The following is a 15,000-nucleotide window of genomic DNA, read 5'->3' on the forward strand; positions in this document are numbered from 1 at the left end:
GGCCATAACTTTAACGTAATAATAAGTATCAGGTTGTAATCCCACAACAAGTGACCACGGTCTGGTAGTACGAGACAGGTAATATACGGCATCCTCTTCTTTATTACTTTCCTTCCAGTACTTTATTCTATGACCGATTAATTTCCCTCGAACTTTTTCACGAGTTTGTTCAATAGGTGCCCAACTGACGTTCAAACTTGTACTGTTGAAACCATGAGCAACGACTTGCTGTGGTGCCACTTGTGGCATATCTTCAGCACTAAAGATCGTATATATATCGGATACCGGTCCAGAACCAATTGCATTTAATGATTGAACTTTAACTTCGTACTCGGTATAATAATATTCGTGCTGGATTTGTACAACGCATATACCAACGTTACCATATTCACGTAATAACAGAGATTGAAATTCAGTTTCGTGACCTTTACGACGCCAAAAAACTCTGTAATGAACCCCAGGACCATTTTGATCGGATGAAGATAATGGTGTCCATGTCATTGTAAGATCACCTATTTTTCCACCTCCTCCACCAATGTTACTAGGTGGTTTGGTAGGTTTATCCGATGGTGTACTGTATTGAGGAGATGGCATTGATGGTAATCCATAACCGAGTTCATTGAAGGCTGCTATACGAAATTCGTAAGTTGTGTAAGGATTTAATACATTTTCGATGAATGCTTCTTTACGGCCATTATATCTATCGACTTCGACAGCTGTTATATCTGTGAAAGAGAGCACACAAATATATATAGATTTTAAAAAGTTCAATTATTAATTATGTATAATAAATTTATCGACAAATTGCACATACTTTCTACAATATTAAACCACGTCTGATTCCAATTTGTTCTTGCACTAACGGTGTACATCAATATAGATCTACCATTGAGAGCACCATCGGTCCAACGTAATGTTGCAGATGTTCTAACTATATTGACAACTTGTACACCTCCTGGTGGACCTGGTGGACCTTCCACAATTACTATAGTTTTACTTGAAATACGACTAACTGCACTTTTAACTATGCATTCGTATTCCCCAGCTTCGCCGAGAGTTGAATTAATGATATTTAATGTTCCCCCATTAATATTTAACCTTGGATTGTTAAGGGTATCTTTTTCTCTGATACGCATACCATTGTGTGTCCATATATATGCTACGTCTAACATTTCATCATTTTCCGCTAAACAATATAACGTTTGATTTTGATTTATAGCAATGATAATACGTTGTGGTAATGCTTCTACTAAACGTGGACCTCCTATAAATATTTATAGGAAAATTAATATTTCTTTTATTAAATAATAAGATTAAATTTATATTCTTATATATTTTATCTCACGTAATACGATCAGTCTTCCTCGAGTTTCATCACTTCCATATTCATTCGTGGCCGTACAAACGTAAGTTCCTTCATCATCTCGTGAAACTGGTTTGATCACTAGACTTCCTTTTTCTAAAATTCTACGTCTACCACCAGCACCAATTACATTACCATCCTTTTTCCATACAAATTTTGGCTTAGGCGCAGCTTCAGGATTACAAATAATAGTAACGTTACCTCCTTCTGCCGCATAAGTCTCAGGTTCCATAGGTTTTTTTTTAAAAGATGGTTTTAATGCTGCAAAATTATACGTTATATTACAATGAATAATATTCTAGAGCAATTGCAAATAAGATCATTGAATGAGATAATTTACATAAAACTCTTAATTGAGCGGATGAATATTTTGTTTTCAATTGATTTTTAGCACGACATTGATACATAGCTTGATCCGTTTCTGGATCTAATCGTGTTATTTTTAGAACATTATCTTGGATAAGATAACGATCTCTATCTTCTGGTGGAAGAGTTTCCATATCTAATAATTCTCCATTTCTAAACCAATTATATGTTACATCTGGAATACCAAAAGCTTCACAAGTCCATGTTAATTCTCCTCTATTATCCATATGTTTGTCCGTTAATGGTATAGTAAAATTAGGAGCAGCTTGGATAGACAATCTTACAGAATTTTCAATAGAGTGCCTATCGTTATGTGCTCTACAAACATATTCTCCTTGATCTTCCACATGTACATACGGTATTATCAATACACGATTGTAACTTGTTGTGTATACACCTCTTGGTAAAGGTGCACCTCTTCTTGTCCAATTATATGAAGGAATTGGACTAAAATATAATTATCTTTTAATATAATAAATTAACAAATAAATCATTGGTTTAATAAATATACATACTATCCAAATGCTATACATTCTAATCTAACTTCTTCACCGGCTACAGGTGCCTCTGGGAATGCCTTTGGAAAGTTATTAGGAAATTTTAATTGTTGAAATGATGCTAAAAACACACACAAAAAAAAAAAAAAAAAAAAAAAAGAACAAATAAAATCAAAGAAATTAATTTTTTTAGAAGAGACTTATCAAACTGAGTAAATCAATTGAAAATAATAATTACAATGTGGGTCGACTCTCAATGGGAAAAATGGTCCATTACGTCCTGTATTAGATGCTTCGCTTTGAACATTACACGAATAATTGCCTCTATCAATTGTTTCTAATGCAGAGAAGTAAAGAGCACCATCGTATGATACAAATACTCGTTTGTCTTCTTCCACAAAATTTGGAAAATATTCACGTGCCCAATTATATTTTACGCCAGGGAAATGTTGAGGTGGATCGCAATAAATCGCTTTACCCCAATTTTGATCTCCTCTTTCTTCAGAACGTTTTAAATTAAATTCCAAAATATATCCAAAAGAAAGTTCAACACTTTCTGACATAATGGTGCCAAATATATTTGTTGCCTTGCAATGATAAGTACCTCGATCTTCTGTCTGTTCAAAGAAGTTAATTATTAGATAAATAAATCAACAGAGTTTTTTGTATTAAAAAAAAAAAAAAAAAAAAAAAGAAAAGAAAAAAAAAGAAAAGAAAAAGAAACCATGAATTTATATAAAAATATCTCACTTGTTCTGGATCATAAATAATAAGTGTACCACCGCTTATAGTATATCTAGTATTTAATAATGGATCTATCTTTGTTGCTATTAATCTATCACTTTCATATTCTTCTTTAAACCATTCATAAGTTGGCGTTGGGTAACCACCGGCGAAACAACTCAAAGAAATCTCATTAGTTGTTCTTCTATTTGACACATCAAATACTTTACTAATAGGTTGCTTGATAAAATATGGTCCTCTAGGTACTTTCAATGGATCAATAACATGAACACCATATTCATATGTACGATCATCCTCAACTAAATTATGTAAATTAGAAATAGGTGCTTCGCAAATATACAATAATTTATCTATCCCTGTAACCTTTTCTAATCCCCAACGTTGTAAATTATTGTGATAAGAATATGCCAAGTAATCTCTTCCAAAAATATTATCAGAGGGTTCAGGTAAAAATGCATTATCCATATTTGCTAACTGTGTATTGTCTGCTTCATTTATCCATGTTCCACCTTGATACTTAATACCGGTATACCATTGACGATGCTGAGGATCTTGCCATAATAATTGATATAATATAAATCCATGCTCTTCCAAAGAATTAATAGCTACTAAATCACTTTGATAAGCTTGACAATTTCTTCTGGCATCTTCTCGTGCTTTTATTGGACTTTTAATAAAACGATAACATGATTCTTGAAATGCAATCCAATTCTGAGGACATTTATATCGTTCTTCCTCATAAATTACATTTTGAGTTAATACAATATTAGTAATTCCAAAAAAGCACAAAGGAAATAACCACATAGGATGCATTCTCACTTTGTAACCTAATAGAAATAACATGCAATGTCAACTTTAGATTTCTAGATATTAATATTTTAGAAAAAAAAAAAAATATATATATATATATATATATAAATGTATATGATTAATTATAGAATATTGAAAGAAATAAATAGAAAACCTGAAGCGATGGAAATGACAGGAATTCAGTGTTCAGCATCGGCAAAGCCAGGGTGTGGCACACAATGACTATAACCAAGAAAATGCAAATAACCTATTTTATCCAATATTGTTCTTACTCATTGAAATAATTTGAAAAACTTACGATTATCCTTGCTACTTATCTACCACCGTCCTTTTATCCTTAATAACTTACATTTCTCATAAGCATTTCTATTGCACGTGAATCATGCGATTTATACGATGCGACATAATATTATACAATGGCCACATATACACAGAGCGGCGTCCCGCTCAATGAACGTAGTAATATCGAAAAAGTATCGAAATTTCAACTATCGATATTCGACTTTCGATACTTACGATTACGAATCGCAAACTTTCTTTTATTTTCTTTTACCTTTTGAAACTATTTAAATATCACTTAATTAATGCAATGTTTTTTTTTTTTTTATTATTACGATTATATTTAATAATAAATTACGTCACATTTCGATATATCGATACAATCTACATATTACATGTTATAAATAATTCCAAATGTTGATTTTTAATATTCCACAAGCAATTATATCAGAGATTAAAATAAAATTAAGAAGGCGGCGCTATTTTTTAAAACTTTCAAATTCCATATATTACGCGAGGTTTATAATATAAATTAATATTTTATTTTTTTTTTTTTTTTTTTAGCAAGTATCAATTTTTAATATTTTAACATTTATATCGATTAAGAGGCAACTAAAATGGCGTTATTTTGGATAATTTACAAATCACATATATTACGTGGTATTTTATAACAAAGAAATATTTTATTTCATAGAAACGTTTGTAATCGAGCGCAAATATTTGTTTTCTTTTTCCTTCTTCTTCTTCTTTTTTTTTTTTTTTTTTTTTTTTTAATCGAGTTGTTCAGAGATATAAACCAAAGAATATTATAATACTCTTTTCCACAATTATTTTTTCGATAAATGAAAGCTAAACTATTCTCTTTTTCGACCATGTAAACTGTGCATTTAGATTTCTATCTGAAATGAAGGCGGTGATCTCTAATGATAGACTGTTCGCGATTACGCCTGACGTTTATTGCATAGAGAGCACTATCTACGTGCACAATCAAAGTAGACATTAGTCTTACAAAATAAATTCTTGAGATTGTGTGGGATAGTAGAAAAAAAAAAAAGAAAAGAAAAAAAGAAAAAACAAGAAAAAAAAGAAATAGAAGAGACAGGAAAAAAGAAAAAGAAGAGGAAATAAAACATGACAATTTAAAAAATCTAACAGATATAATGAATTTAAAAGGAGAGAGAAAGAGAGAGAAAAAGATCCTCGGTAGCATAGATTCTTTTAAATAAATTTACCTAATTTTTTTTTTTTTCTTTTTTTTTTTTTTTTGTCAAAAAGACATGAAAATTTCAAATCTGATTTTTAAAAAATGTGAACGACGACACAGCTGTCGCACATATTATAAATAAGAAAGGAGTGTTCGTTGGTATGGTCGTTAAGTTTAAGGAAGAGGACAGGTAGCTTGGTGTGAGTTAGAAAATACCTAAGAAGAAGAAGAAGAAGAAGAAGAAGAAGAAGAAGAAGAAGAAAGAAAAAGAAAAACCTATAGGATAATATTCGAATAAATCTAGTGGAATAAAGCGACGTAATTTGGTAGTAGGAAAGGAAAGGAAAGGAAAGGAATAAGAATAAGAATAAGAATAAGAATAAGAATAAGAATAAGAACAAGAATAAGAATAAGAATAAGAATAAGAATAAGAATAAGAATGAAAGAGAGAGGGAAAGAGAGAGAGAGAGAGAGAGAGAGAGAGAGAGAAGGAGAGGAATAAAAAGAAAGAACAAAAAGAACAAAAAAATGGGAGAGTGAGAAAGGAAGAAATCCGGAGTCTGTCAGTGATGTGCAGGCGTGCACAAGTTTTCTCAGGGATGATTTCGTGCCGAAGTTGAAACAACAGTGCGGACGTAGAAAGTCGGAAGAGAAAAGGAAGCTTTGTAGTAGCTACGGTAGTGTTGGTGATTTTAGAGAAAGAAAGAGAGAGAAAAGAAAGAGAGAGAAAAGAAAGAGAGAAAGAGAGATAAATAGGTAGAAAGAGAGAAAACAAGAGTGAGAGAGAGAGAGAGAGAGAGACATATAGATGTAGAAATTGTGAAGAAGAAGAAGAAGATAGTGATGGAGGCGGAAGGACGAAGAAAGGAAGGAAGGACGATGAAAGGAAGGAAGGAAGGAAGGAAGGAAGGAAGGAAGGAAGGAAGGAAGGAAGGAAGGAGTTTCAGTGAACCGTGAAATCTTCTTCAGAAGGCGCACTCCGCGTTCGACGGGTAATATTTCACGTGGCCATAATGCCCCTCTCTTGGGTAATAATACCGCACAATTACCGCAGATCTCAAGTTCGCGAAAGAAGGGAAATAAAATCAGCATAAAGTGAGCCACCAAATGGCGCCAGCAGACCTTTAATGAAAGTGGTAGCACGGCGGCTAAAGAAAGCAGCACGGGCCTCCCTCCCCCCCACCGAGCCCCTTACCCAACCCCCTTAAATTAATTCACGACGAATTACGTGCGCGCCAGCTGTTCGAACAGTTGTGCTTATTTATGAACCGTCTAAGATCTTCATAGTTTCTTAAAGGCGAATTTATCATTATAATTTGTCCTTTGTGCTAATCGTTTATCCTCTTATCCCTCACCTTTCCAACCCCCTCCCACCTTCTCCTCCTCATCATCATCATCATCATCATCATCATCCCCAAGTACTCTCCTTACTTTGTCATTTCTTTAGATTTAACGATCAATTCCTTTTCCTAAGCTTGATTATTAGATTCGTCAAAATCCTTTGGTCAATCTAGAATTTTGTTAATTCCTATCTATCTATCTATATATTTATATATATATATATATTATGTATAAATAAATTCTTTTATATTCTTTAATTTGATTTTGAAAATGATTGATAATAGTTCAATTCAGTTTTATTGTCTTTATCATAGGGGAAAATTGAATTTGGATCATTTGGATGGTTGGATCTCGTTCTACAAAGATTTTCTCCGCATATTATATTTTTGTCTTTTCTTATTTTCTTTTCATTTTCTTTTTCCTTCGAACTTCCACTTGGTCGTATATTAAAAGAGATTTCAAATACAATGGATCCATTATATCGTGCGATTATGTATAAAATTAAAGTAAGCGGATTATCAGTTTCAGGAAAGTTATATGACACATAGGAATTATTGGCTTTCAAAGTACTCTAAGTTTTCTGTGCTTTTACTAACACAAGGTTAATGTTTAACTATATTGGTTGAACTATATATATATATATATCTTTCTCTCTCTCTCTCTCTCTCTCTCTCTCTCTCTCTCTCTCTCTTTCTCTCTTCTCTTTTTATTCTAACGCATATTAGCTAAAATTTTTTGCTTTTGTTTAATTTTTATTTTATAATACAATGAAAGGATTACGTTGATTTATAACGAAAGTGAAATTGAATTTCTCTCTTAGCTACACTCTTTTAACGATGCTACGATACAAGCGACGCTTAGAATGATAAACATGTATTGTCAGTGATACAGTCATCGTAATGTGTCGATAATTGTTTTTGTTTGTTTGTTTGCTTTTTCTTTTTTTTTTTCTCTTTTTTTTCTTTTTCTTTTTTCGTTCGTCAATTTGTTCGTTCGTTCGTTCGTTTGTTGCAAATATTGCATATAACACATAATGGCCGTCGCTAAACTAACACGAACACTGCGCCCGCACAGTTTATACCTAAAGAGTTTTTTACGTTTACAAAAATTAGATTATTTCACGCATAACAACCTCCTTTGTTTTTTTGTTCTTCTTTTTATTTTTTCTTTTTTTTTCTTTTTTTTTCTTTTTTTCTATTTTATTTTATTTTTTTTAGTACTATATCATCGTTCCTATACGTCAAAGTGTTTATATCCAAACGTGGTTCAAATATATATATATGTGTGTGTGTAAAACGAAAAATGTTCTACGCGTTGTTTGCTGATAGCTTTTTTAAAATTATTTGCAAAATCTCGCAGTGTAAGTATAAACAATAAACAAGAAAAAATGAGTAAACAATATATATATATATATAAAGCATCGTATGATAATGACACGTATAATAGATATATAGGTACGTATTATAATATGTATATGTCAGATATATATTATAGTTTTCTTTTTTGTTTTTGTTTTATCTTTTTATTTATTTTTTTTTTTATTTTATTTTTTCTTTTATTAAAAATCGAGCAATTATTAACGATTCATATAACGCATTAAATCATGATTAAAAGCTAATTACATTTTTTTATAAATCCTTCGTATATTTTGGTTTCTTTTTTTTTTTTTTTCTTACGTTCTTGACGATAACAAAAAAAAAAATAAATAAATAAAAATAAAAATGTAACGACATTCTAGCTAATTTTTCTTTTCTTCTTTTTTTTTTCTCCTCTTCAAAATCCAACTCACACAAGATAATTTCCTTTAAGGAGCACAAATTCTTTTCAACACTTTTATATCAACAATTTTTATATCTACTATAAAAAAATCAACATGTCGATTATAATTATATTATATACTCGCAGGAAGCCTCGGATTATACACTTTTATTGTTTATAAAAACGACATGTCGCGAGAGATCCAGCCTGATGAAATATATGTATATAAATTAATGTAGACAAAATAAAATTGAAAGAAAAAATTTTAAATAACAATAGTTCTCGTTAATCCGAAAATGAAACGATTAATGAAATCAGTTTATATATTATTAGTATAATTTTGTATTATTACGAGATGCATGATATAGTTACATATATATATATATATATATATATATATATATATATATATATATATATATATATAATTATATGTATATGTATAATATTTACAGAAGTTATATATGCATAATAAATCATAAGGCAATGTGTCGATCTTCAGACATTTTAGATGAACATTATTATGCGAGGTATACATAAGACTGAATATTTGACGACGATGCGTATCGTATTTATCTTTTTATTAATTTAATATATGAAAACTTCCAGGAGATTCTCGTTTTCTTCGCCCGTTTCTTTGATCACACAAGCAAAAGCACTAAAAGCATGTGGAAGAAAGTTTCCTTCATTTTTTTTTTCTTTTTTTCTTTTCTCTTTTTCCTTTTCCTTTTATTTTCGAGAGAGATAATTTATCTGATTATTATAAGATTGGACCAAAAGTTCCTAGATGATAAAAAAAAAAGCATAAATCAAAAAAAAAAAAAAAAAAAAAAAAAAAAGAAAGAAATATCAATTACTCTTTTTTCGAAAATTTTTAGACTAATTATATCATTATTTCTTCTTTTTTTTCAAATTGTAAAACTACACAAATTTAGCTTGTAAAATGACAACAAGCCTAATAACGAGCCTATTAAGTCTCGAAAAAAGAATGATTGATATTAAAAATTATTTAGAAACTTTTTTTTTTTTTTTTTTTTTCGTTGTTCCATCTAAGAACTTTCGGCTCATCTCCTGTATTTATGATCGGTGGGATGATATCTTCTTTTTTTTTTTCTTTTTTCTCTTAGTCTCATAATAAATCTTTTTAATTCGATCGATTTCTCATAATGAGAATTCATGATAATAAATAATTTTTTCTTCTAAACTGGAACGAAAAAAGAGAAAGAAAAAAAAAAAAGAATTCAAATTGATCCTCGATTGATATTTCATATCAAAGTGTATGTCTTTTCTTTCTTTTTTTCTTTTCTTTTCTTTTTTTTTTGTGGTTCACTCTTAAAGAGTTACAAGCATTCAATGAAAATACGTTCTTATCTTTACAATCGCACATCGACAGAAAATTTCTACGTGTAACTATATTTAATGTTAATTATATGGAATTTGGGATTTACACGATTAATGTTAATCATTAATTGATGAACTTTTCATATACGTCAGAGAAGAGTTCCATTTGATTTAACAAACACAGTTTCATTAACAATAACGACGATAACTTTGATAACGACGACGACGACGATGATGATGATGATGATGATGATGATGATGATAATGATAATGATGATGATGGCGACGACAACGATGACGATAAGGAAGAACAATTTTTTTTTCTTTTTTGAATGTGAAGATAAGCATCGAAAAAGATATTTTACTTACTGTCATACATATCTGTCGTCGTTGAAATCATAGTTATTATGTATATAATATAATATTACATACCGTGTATATAATACTATAATATATGTCGAAATATACAAAGATATGTTTTTTTATGTGGCTACTTTTTGAGAAAAAAAAATGATTTCAAAAGAATAAAAAAAAAAAAAAAAAAAAAAAAAAAGAAAAACAAAACAAAACGAAACAAAACAAAACAAAAACAACATCATATTGCCTTGTTTTGTACATCAACCTATTTTTTTCGGATTATTTATTTTTCGGGTGTTTTTCGTTTTTCTTTTTTCTTTTTTTTTCCTTTTTTCTTTTTTTCTTTCAATAAACTTAGAAAAGAGAACGTTAAAAACTATCTACACTCAGAATGAGACACATTCGTTGGAAGTAGCTCGAAAGTACTAAAGTTATCCTAAAGTTACCCTGACATATTATGGCGTCCACTTCGACGCATTACTCACAGCCACCCTCTTCCCTTTTCGTCCTTCGCCGGTGACGATGATGATACTTTGTTTTTGCTTTTTTACTCCTCTTTTTCATACAATTCTTTTTTCTTTTTCCTTACAAATCAACTATGTTGTTACTCTCTAAAATAGAACGAACAAAAAAAAGAAGAATATGTCGATTTATAAATCATGTTTCTTCTATCTATTAACGATCTCTCTCTTTCTCTCTCTCTCTCTCTCTCTCTCTTAAACATTTTGTTTCTACTTTAAAATTACACCTCTGTCTCTTGATTTTACGTGATTTTCTTTCTAAATGTAGATTATCAAAATTTTAATTATTTTATTTATATCAATTTTATATTTTATTTTAATTATTTTATACAGCGGTATCATTAAACGCGATCTAATTTCACGCGATTAGAAATTACATACGTATATTTTTCTAAAAATTTTTTTTTTTTTAATAGAATTTTCACTCAATATGACTAAAGTACGACAAAGATGAGATTTTTTTTTTTTTTTTAATGAATGCTTTGACCTTGAAATAATTAAAAGAGAAAACATTGATTCGTTTAAAGCTTTGATACCACGATAACGAAACAACGAATAAAATTTCTTTTATATTTTGCAGAATACTTTATAATTTTTCCCTTTTTTTTTCTCTCCTCCCCCCTACCCCCTTTTTTTTCCTGATATGAAACTATATGAAGAATAAATATTTTTATAACTTATACCATGACTTTTCTATCTGTAATATTTTTTTTCCATATTGGCAGATTTCATTTTAGGTGATTTTTATTCGCGTAAAAAATAATCGCATGAAGAACAAACACATCGCGTAAATCAAGAGGATCGGTGTACCGTGTAAAAATTTCTTTCTTTCTTTCTTTCTTTCTTTCTTTTTTTTTGTTTTATAATATTATATAAGTTTTTTATTTTATAAATGCTAAAGTATCGTCAACCGGTGAAAGTGTTTGCGAGTGACAATTAATAGATCTTCTTCTTCGTTTTCTTTTTCTTCTTCTTTTTCTTCTTCTTCTATTTCTTCTTCTTCAGTCTTTGATTACTCTTCCAGAGAAGCTATCCACAATCTTCTCGCAGAAAATAATATCGTCTCTCGTCGAAGTCAGATCTGGGCACATTTGTTGTTTTCAAACAAAAAAAAACAAAAAAACAAAAAAACAAAAAAAAAAAAAGAAGAAGCAGTTCAAGCAATATCTCAAATAACGAAATCCATTTTTGTGATCGTGACAAACAATTTATAAAAACAAAAAGTAAAAAGAAAGAGAAAAAAGCAAAAAGAAAAAAAAAAAGAAAAAAGAAACCATTTATATACTTAACATTTATACATACATAGGATGAATCGAAAGTTTTTGAATGATTTGAAAAATCAATTACTCTTTTTTTCAAGACTTTTTTTTAAACTTGTAATTGAGCTTTTAGTTTTACAATTTGAACAGTTTATAAAAAATCTCGGTAAAGAGTATATATCGATTCTTAAAATCAATCAAAAATTTTTGATCTCATATCGTATATTTAAATTAATTATATCAAGATAATATTTCATTCGAATTAAATCATTTCTAATGAAACAAATGTGACATACACACAACACACACACACACACACACACACACACACACACATACGTAATTAGTTTAATATTATTAAAAATGAAATTGAGAAATAATAATGAATTTTCTTAATGCCCAGATCTGATTAAAAACTAACGATACTACATGCTATATTTATATAATTTAAACAAATTTAAAGGATTATGCGATTATTTAACCTTCTGATCATTCGTAAATGTCGATATAGAACTCGATGAAAACGCGATTTTGATATACGATAAAAGGCGACGCGTTTTACATACATATACATACGCGATGGAATTTTATATGGATATTTAAAATGTTCATCAGCTCTTTTTCTCTCTCTTTCTCTTTCTCTCTCTCTCTCTCTTTTTCTCTTTCCTTAACTAATTCAATTTATACAAATATGAAGCGCCTTATATCCATGATGCAAATTGATAGTACAGTTGATGTATCAAGTAAGACGATGATGATCAAGAAATTTTATCAACGTCTAAACTATTAAAGTAATCTCTCTCTCTCTCTCTCTCTCTCTATCTCTCTTTCTCTCTCTCTTTCTCTTCAATAATGAATAATAATGTCGGACATAATATCAATAATATTCACTCGATAAATCTCGAATAAAACGGGAAAATTATAAACGATCAGCTTGATTTAGTTCGAGTCTCTCGATCATCATTATCGTCATCACTGTGATCACCAAGGCATAGTGCTCGAAAATAATGATAATGATGATAATAATAATAATAATAATAATAATAAAGCGTTATGTCTTATGGTAAGATCGTTGGCATAAGAAGAGATGTTAACAGTCGGTCGATTTTTGCCAATTTTGACGGAGGTAGGTAAAGCCGTTGCCAATGTTGGCGGAAGGCGTGCGTGGTTTGAACCGTGAAGAAGAGAGTTTTCCATATAAACGGAATTGTTTTCCGTCTTATCCATCTCCGCTTGACCATAAGGGATCTTGTTATTATCCTCATCGTAGAAGGAAGCCCAAGTAGCCAGTTCCGTTTTAGCTGGTCCAGGTATTTCTGTAATAGAATCGACAAGAAAAAGGAAAACACAAAAAAATACAGACGCACCAAGAGACATTTGGTACGATACATCTTCTGAAACATTATTGTCCATGGAAAATAAAAAGAATGGGAGGAAAAGTAAAAAAAAAAAGGGAAAGAAAAAGGAAACGGGAAAAGAAAAAGGAAAGGATAGGAAAGGCAAAAGAAAAGAAAAGAAAAGAAAAGAAAAGAAAAGAAAAGAAAAGAGACATATCGTTCTCGATACATTGCTCCATTATTCTCTTCCTTCTTCTCATCTTCTTTTCGATGCTAAGCTTTTTCACTTACCGTACAAACGAATTGTGCTGTCAACTTCGCCAAGAGAATTTTTCGCTGCACAGTGATACGTTCCCACGTCGTGTTTCTGTAGATTCTTTATCGTCAGGATCATACGTACTTCAAATGTAGACTTCTCGATCATGTCGACTACGTGTTGCGTACTGGATATTATCATCGTTCCTTTTTGAACAAAAGGAGAGAAAGGGGATACAAGATTTGTTTACAAATCGTTTATTCGAGATATCAAAATTCATAAAATTTGTCGTATCATCTTTATCTATATTGAGATAGGTTTATCGAAAAAGAAAATAAATCGAAAGAAAACGACAAAGAAAGAAAAGGAAAGGAAAGAAAAAGAAAGAAAGAAAGAAAGAAAATATCTTCGAGACATATCTCCTTATTTTCTTTTTTCTTCTATATCGTCTTTTACGATTTTTTTTTTTTTTTTTTTTTTTTTTCCTTTATGTGACTTACATAGAACGTGACGATCGAAAATTTTTCTAGATGAATTTTAAACGTCGATTATTTCTTTTCAATGACTTTTTATATTAATCGGCTTTCTTCTTTCTTCTCTTTTTTTTTCTTTTTCTTTTTTTCCTTTAAAAATTTCCTCAAAAAATTGAATATTTTTATCAGAGATATTTTTATCAAAACTACAAGATTAAGAAATTTTAATCCGCTTTACGTATCTTCCTAAGTTGTATAATAATTTTTGACATATCCTAAATAAAATTGGAACAATTATAAAACTACGTGATATTCTTAACGATATATACACCTTCTATAATTTTTTTATATTACTTTTATATCATCCTTCGGATAATTTTCAAATGTTTTTAAATAAAATACAAGAATAAAAAAAAAAAAAAAGAAAAAAACAAATAATTTCAAACATGATCATACCTTTTTCCTTCATCCAATAATTAATCGACATAGGAGATGCTTCGACGTAGCATTCCAAAACAACATCAGTACCTAAAGGAGCTCCAACTAGTTGATTAGGTACATGAATAGCAGGAGTGACTGAAAAGGAGTATCATAAAATATTTAAGTAATTATCAATTGATACGTTAAAAACTATTAAGATAATTTATAATATAAAATATGAACGAATGATTATGACGAATGGTCCAAAAGTCATGCATATTTTGACATTTTCATTAGAATAAATTTATTCAATTATTTTTCTACAATTATACGAGCATAAACGTACAAATAATTATATTATATAATGTAAACAATTTTAAGATAATAATCTTTAACAAAATATATATATTTTTTTTTTTTTTTTTTTTTTTTTTTTTTATAATCACAAATGACTCAGATCACTTTAATAATCATCGGTTTCGTACGTACGTACATACATACATGAATATACATCTACATATTATCTACGTTTAATTACTTACAATGAACGTTTATAGAAATTCTTTTGCTAACTGCCGGTGGTACTCCATTGCTAGCAATACATAAATAAACGCCCATTTCGGTCCTCGAGATTTTCGTTAACTTTAATTCCTCCCCATGAAATTCGGTTAGAG

At 29.7% G+C, this 15,000-nt stretch overlaps 2 protein-coding genes across 26 annotated transcripts in view; both read right to left on the reverse strand.

Moving 5' to 3' along the window:
• The window catches only part of LOC124955708 (contactin), a 5,027-nt gene extending 787 nt beyond the window's left edge, over positions 1 to 4,240 (reverse strand). Inside the window, exons 1-9 of the mRNA XM_047510541.1 lie at positions 4,079 to 4,240; positions 3,935 to 4,002; positions 2,977 to 3,797; positions 2,465 to 2,843; positions 2,245 to 2,347; positions 1,704 to 2,176; positions 1,346 to 1,624; positions 815 to 1,264; positions 1 to 725 (exon numbers count right to left, since the gene is read on the reverse strand). The exon at positions 1 to 725 is cut by the window's left edge and continues 787 nt beyond it. Coding sequence (XP_047366497.1) covers positions 1 to 725; positions 815 to 1,264; positions 1,346 to 1,624; positions 1,704 to 2,176; positions 2,245 to 2,347; positions 2,465 to 2,843; positions 2,977 to 3,783 — 3,216 coding nt within the window. The 5' untranslated portion in view covers positions 3,784 to 3,797; positions 3,935 to 4,002; positions 4,079 to 4,240. The remainder of the gene's footprint in view (positions 726 to 814; positions 1,265 to 1,345; positions 1,625 to 1,703; positions 2,177 to 2,244; positions 2,348 to 2,464; positions 2,844 to 2,976; positions 3,798 to 3,934; positions 4,003 to 4,078) is intronic.
• Positions 4,241 to 9,358: 5,118 nt separating this feature from the next.
• The window catches only part of LOC124955645 (lachesin-like), a 75,018-nt gene continuing 69,376 nt past the window's right edge, over positions 9,359 to 15,000 (reverse strand). For all 25 annotated transcript variants that reach the window (XM_047510366.1, XM_047510352.1, XM_047510356.1 and 22 more), the window contains 4 exons: positions 14,869 to 15,000; positions 14,363 to 14,482; positions 13,469 to 13,639; positions 9,359 to 13,156 (listed from right to left, as the gene is read on the reverse strand). The exon at positions 14,869 to 15,000 is cut by the window's right edge and continues 6 nt beyond it. In XM_047510366.1, the coding sequence (XP_047366322.1) occupies positions 12,822 to 13,156; positions 13,469 to 13,639; positions 14,363 to 14,482; positions 14,869 to 15,000 (758 nt within the window). In that variant the 3' untranslated portion in view covers positions 9,359 to 12,821. The remainder of the gene's footprint in view (positions 13,157 to 13,468; positions 13,640 to 14,362; positions 14,483 to 14,868) is intronic.

This window comes from Vespa velutina, chromosome 19 (assembly GCF_912470025.1).
Source record: "Vespa velutina chromosome 19, iVesVel2.1, whole genome shotgun sequence".
NCBI classification, from domain to species: Eukaryota; Metazoa; Arthropoda; class Insecta; order Hymenoptera; family Vespidae; genus Vespa; species Vespa velutina.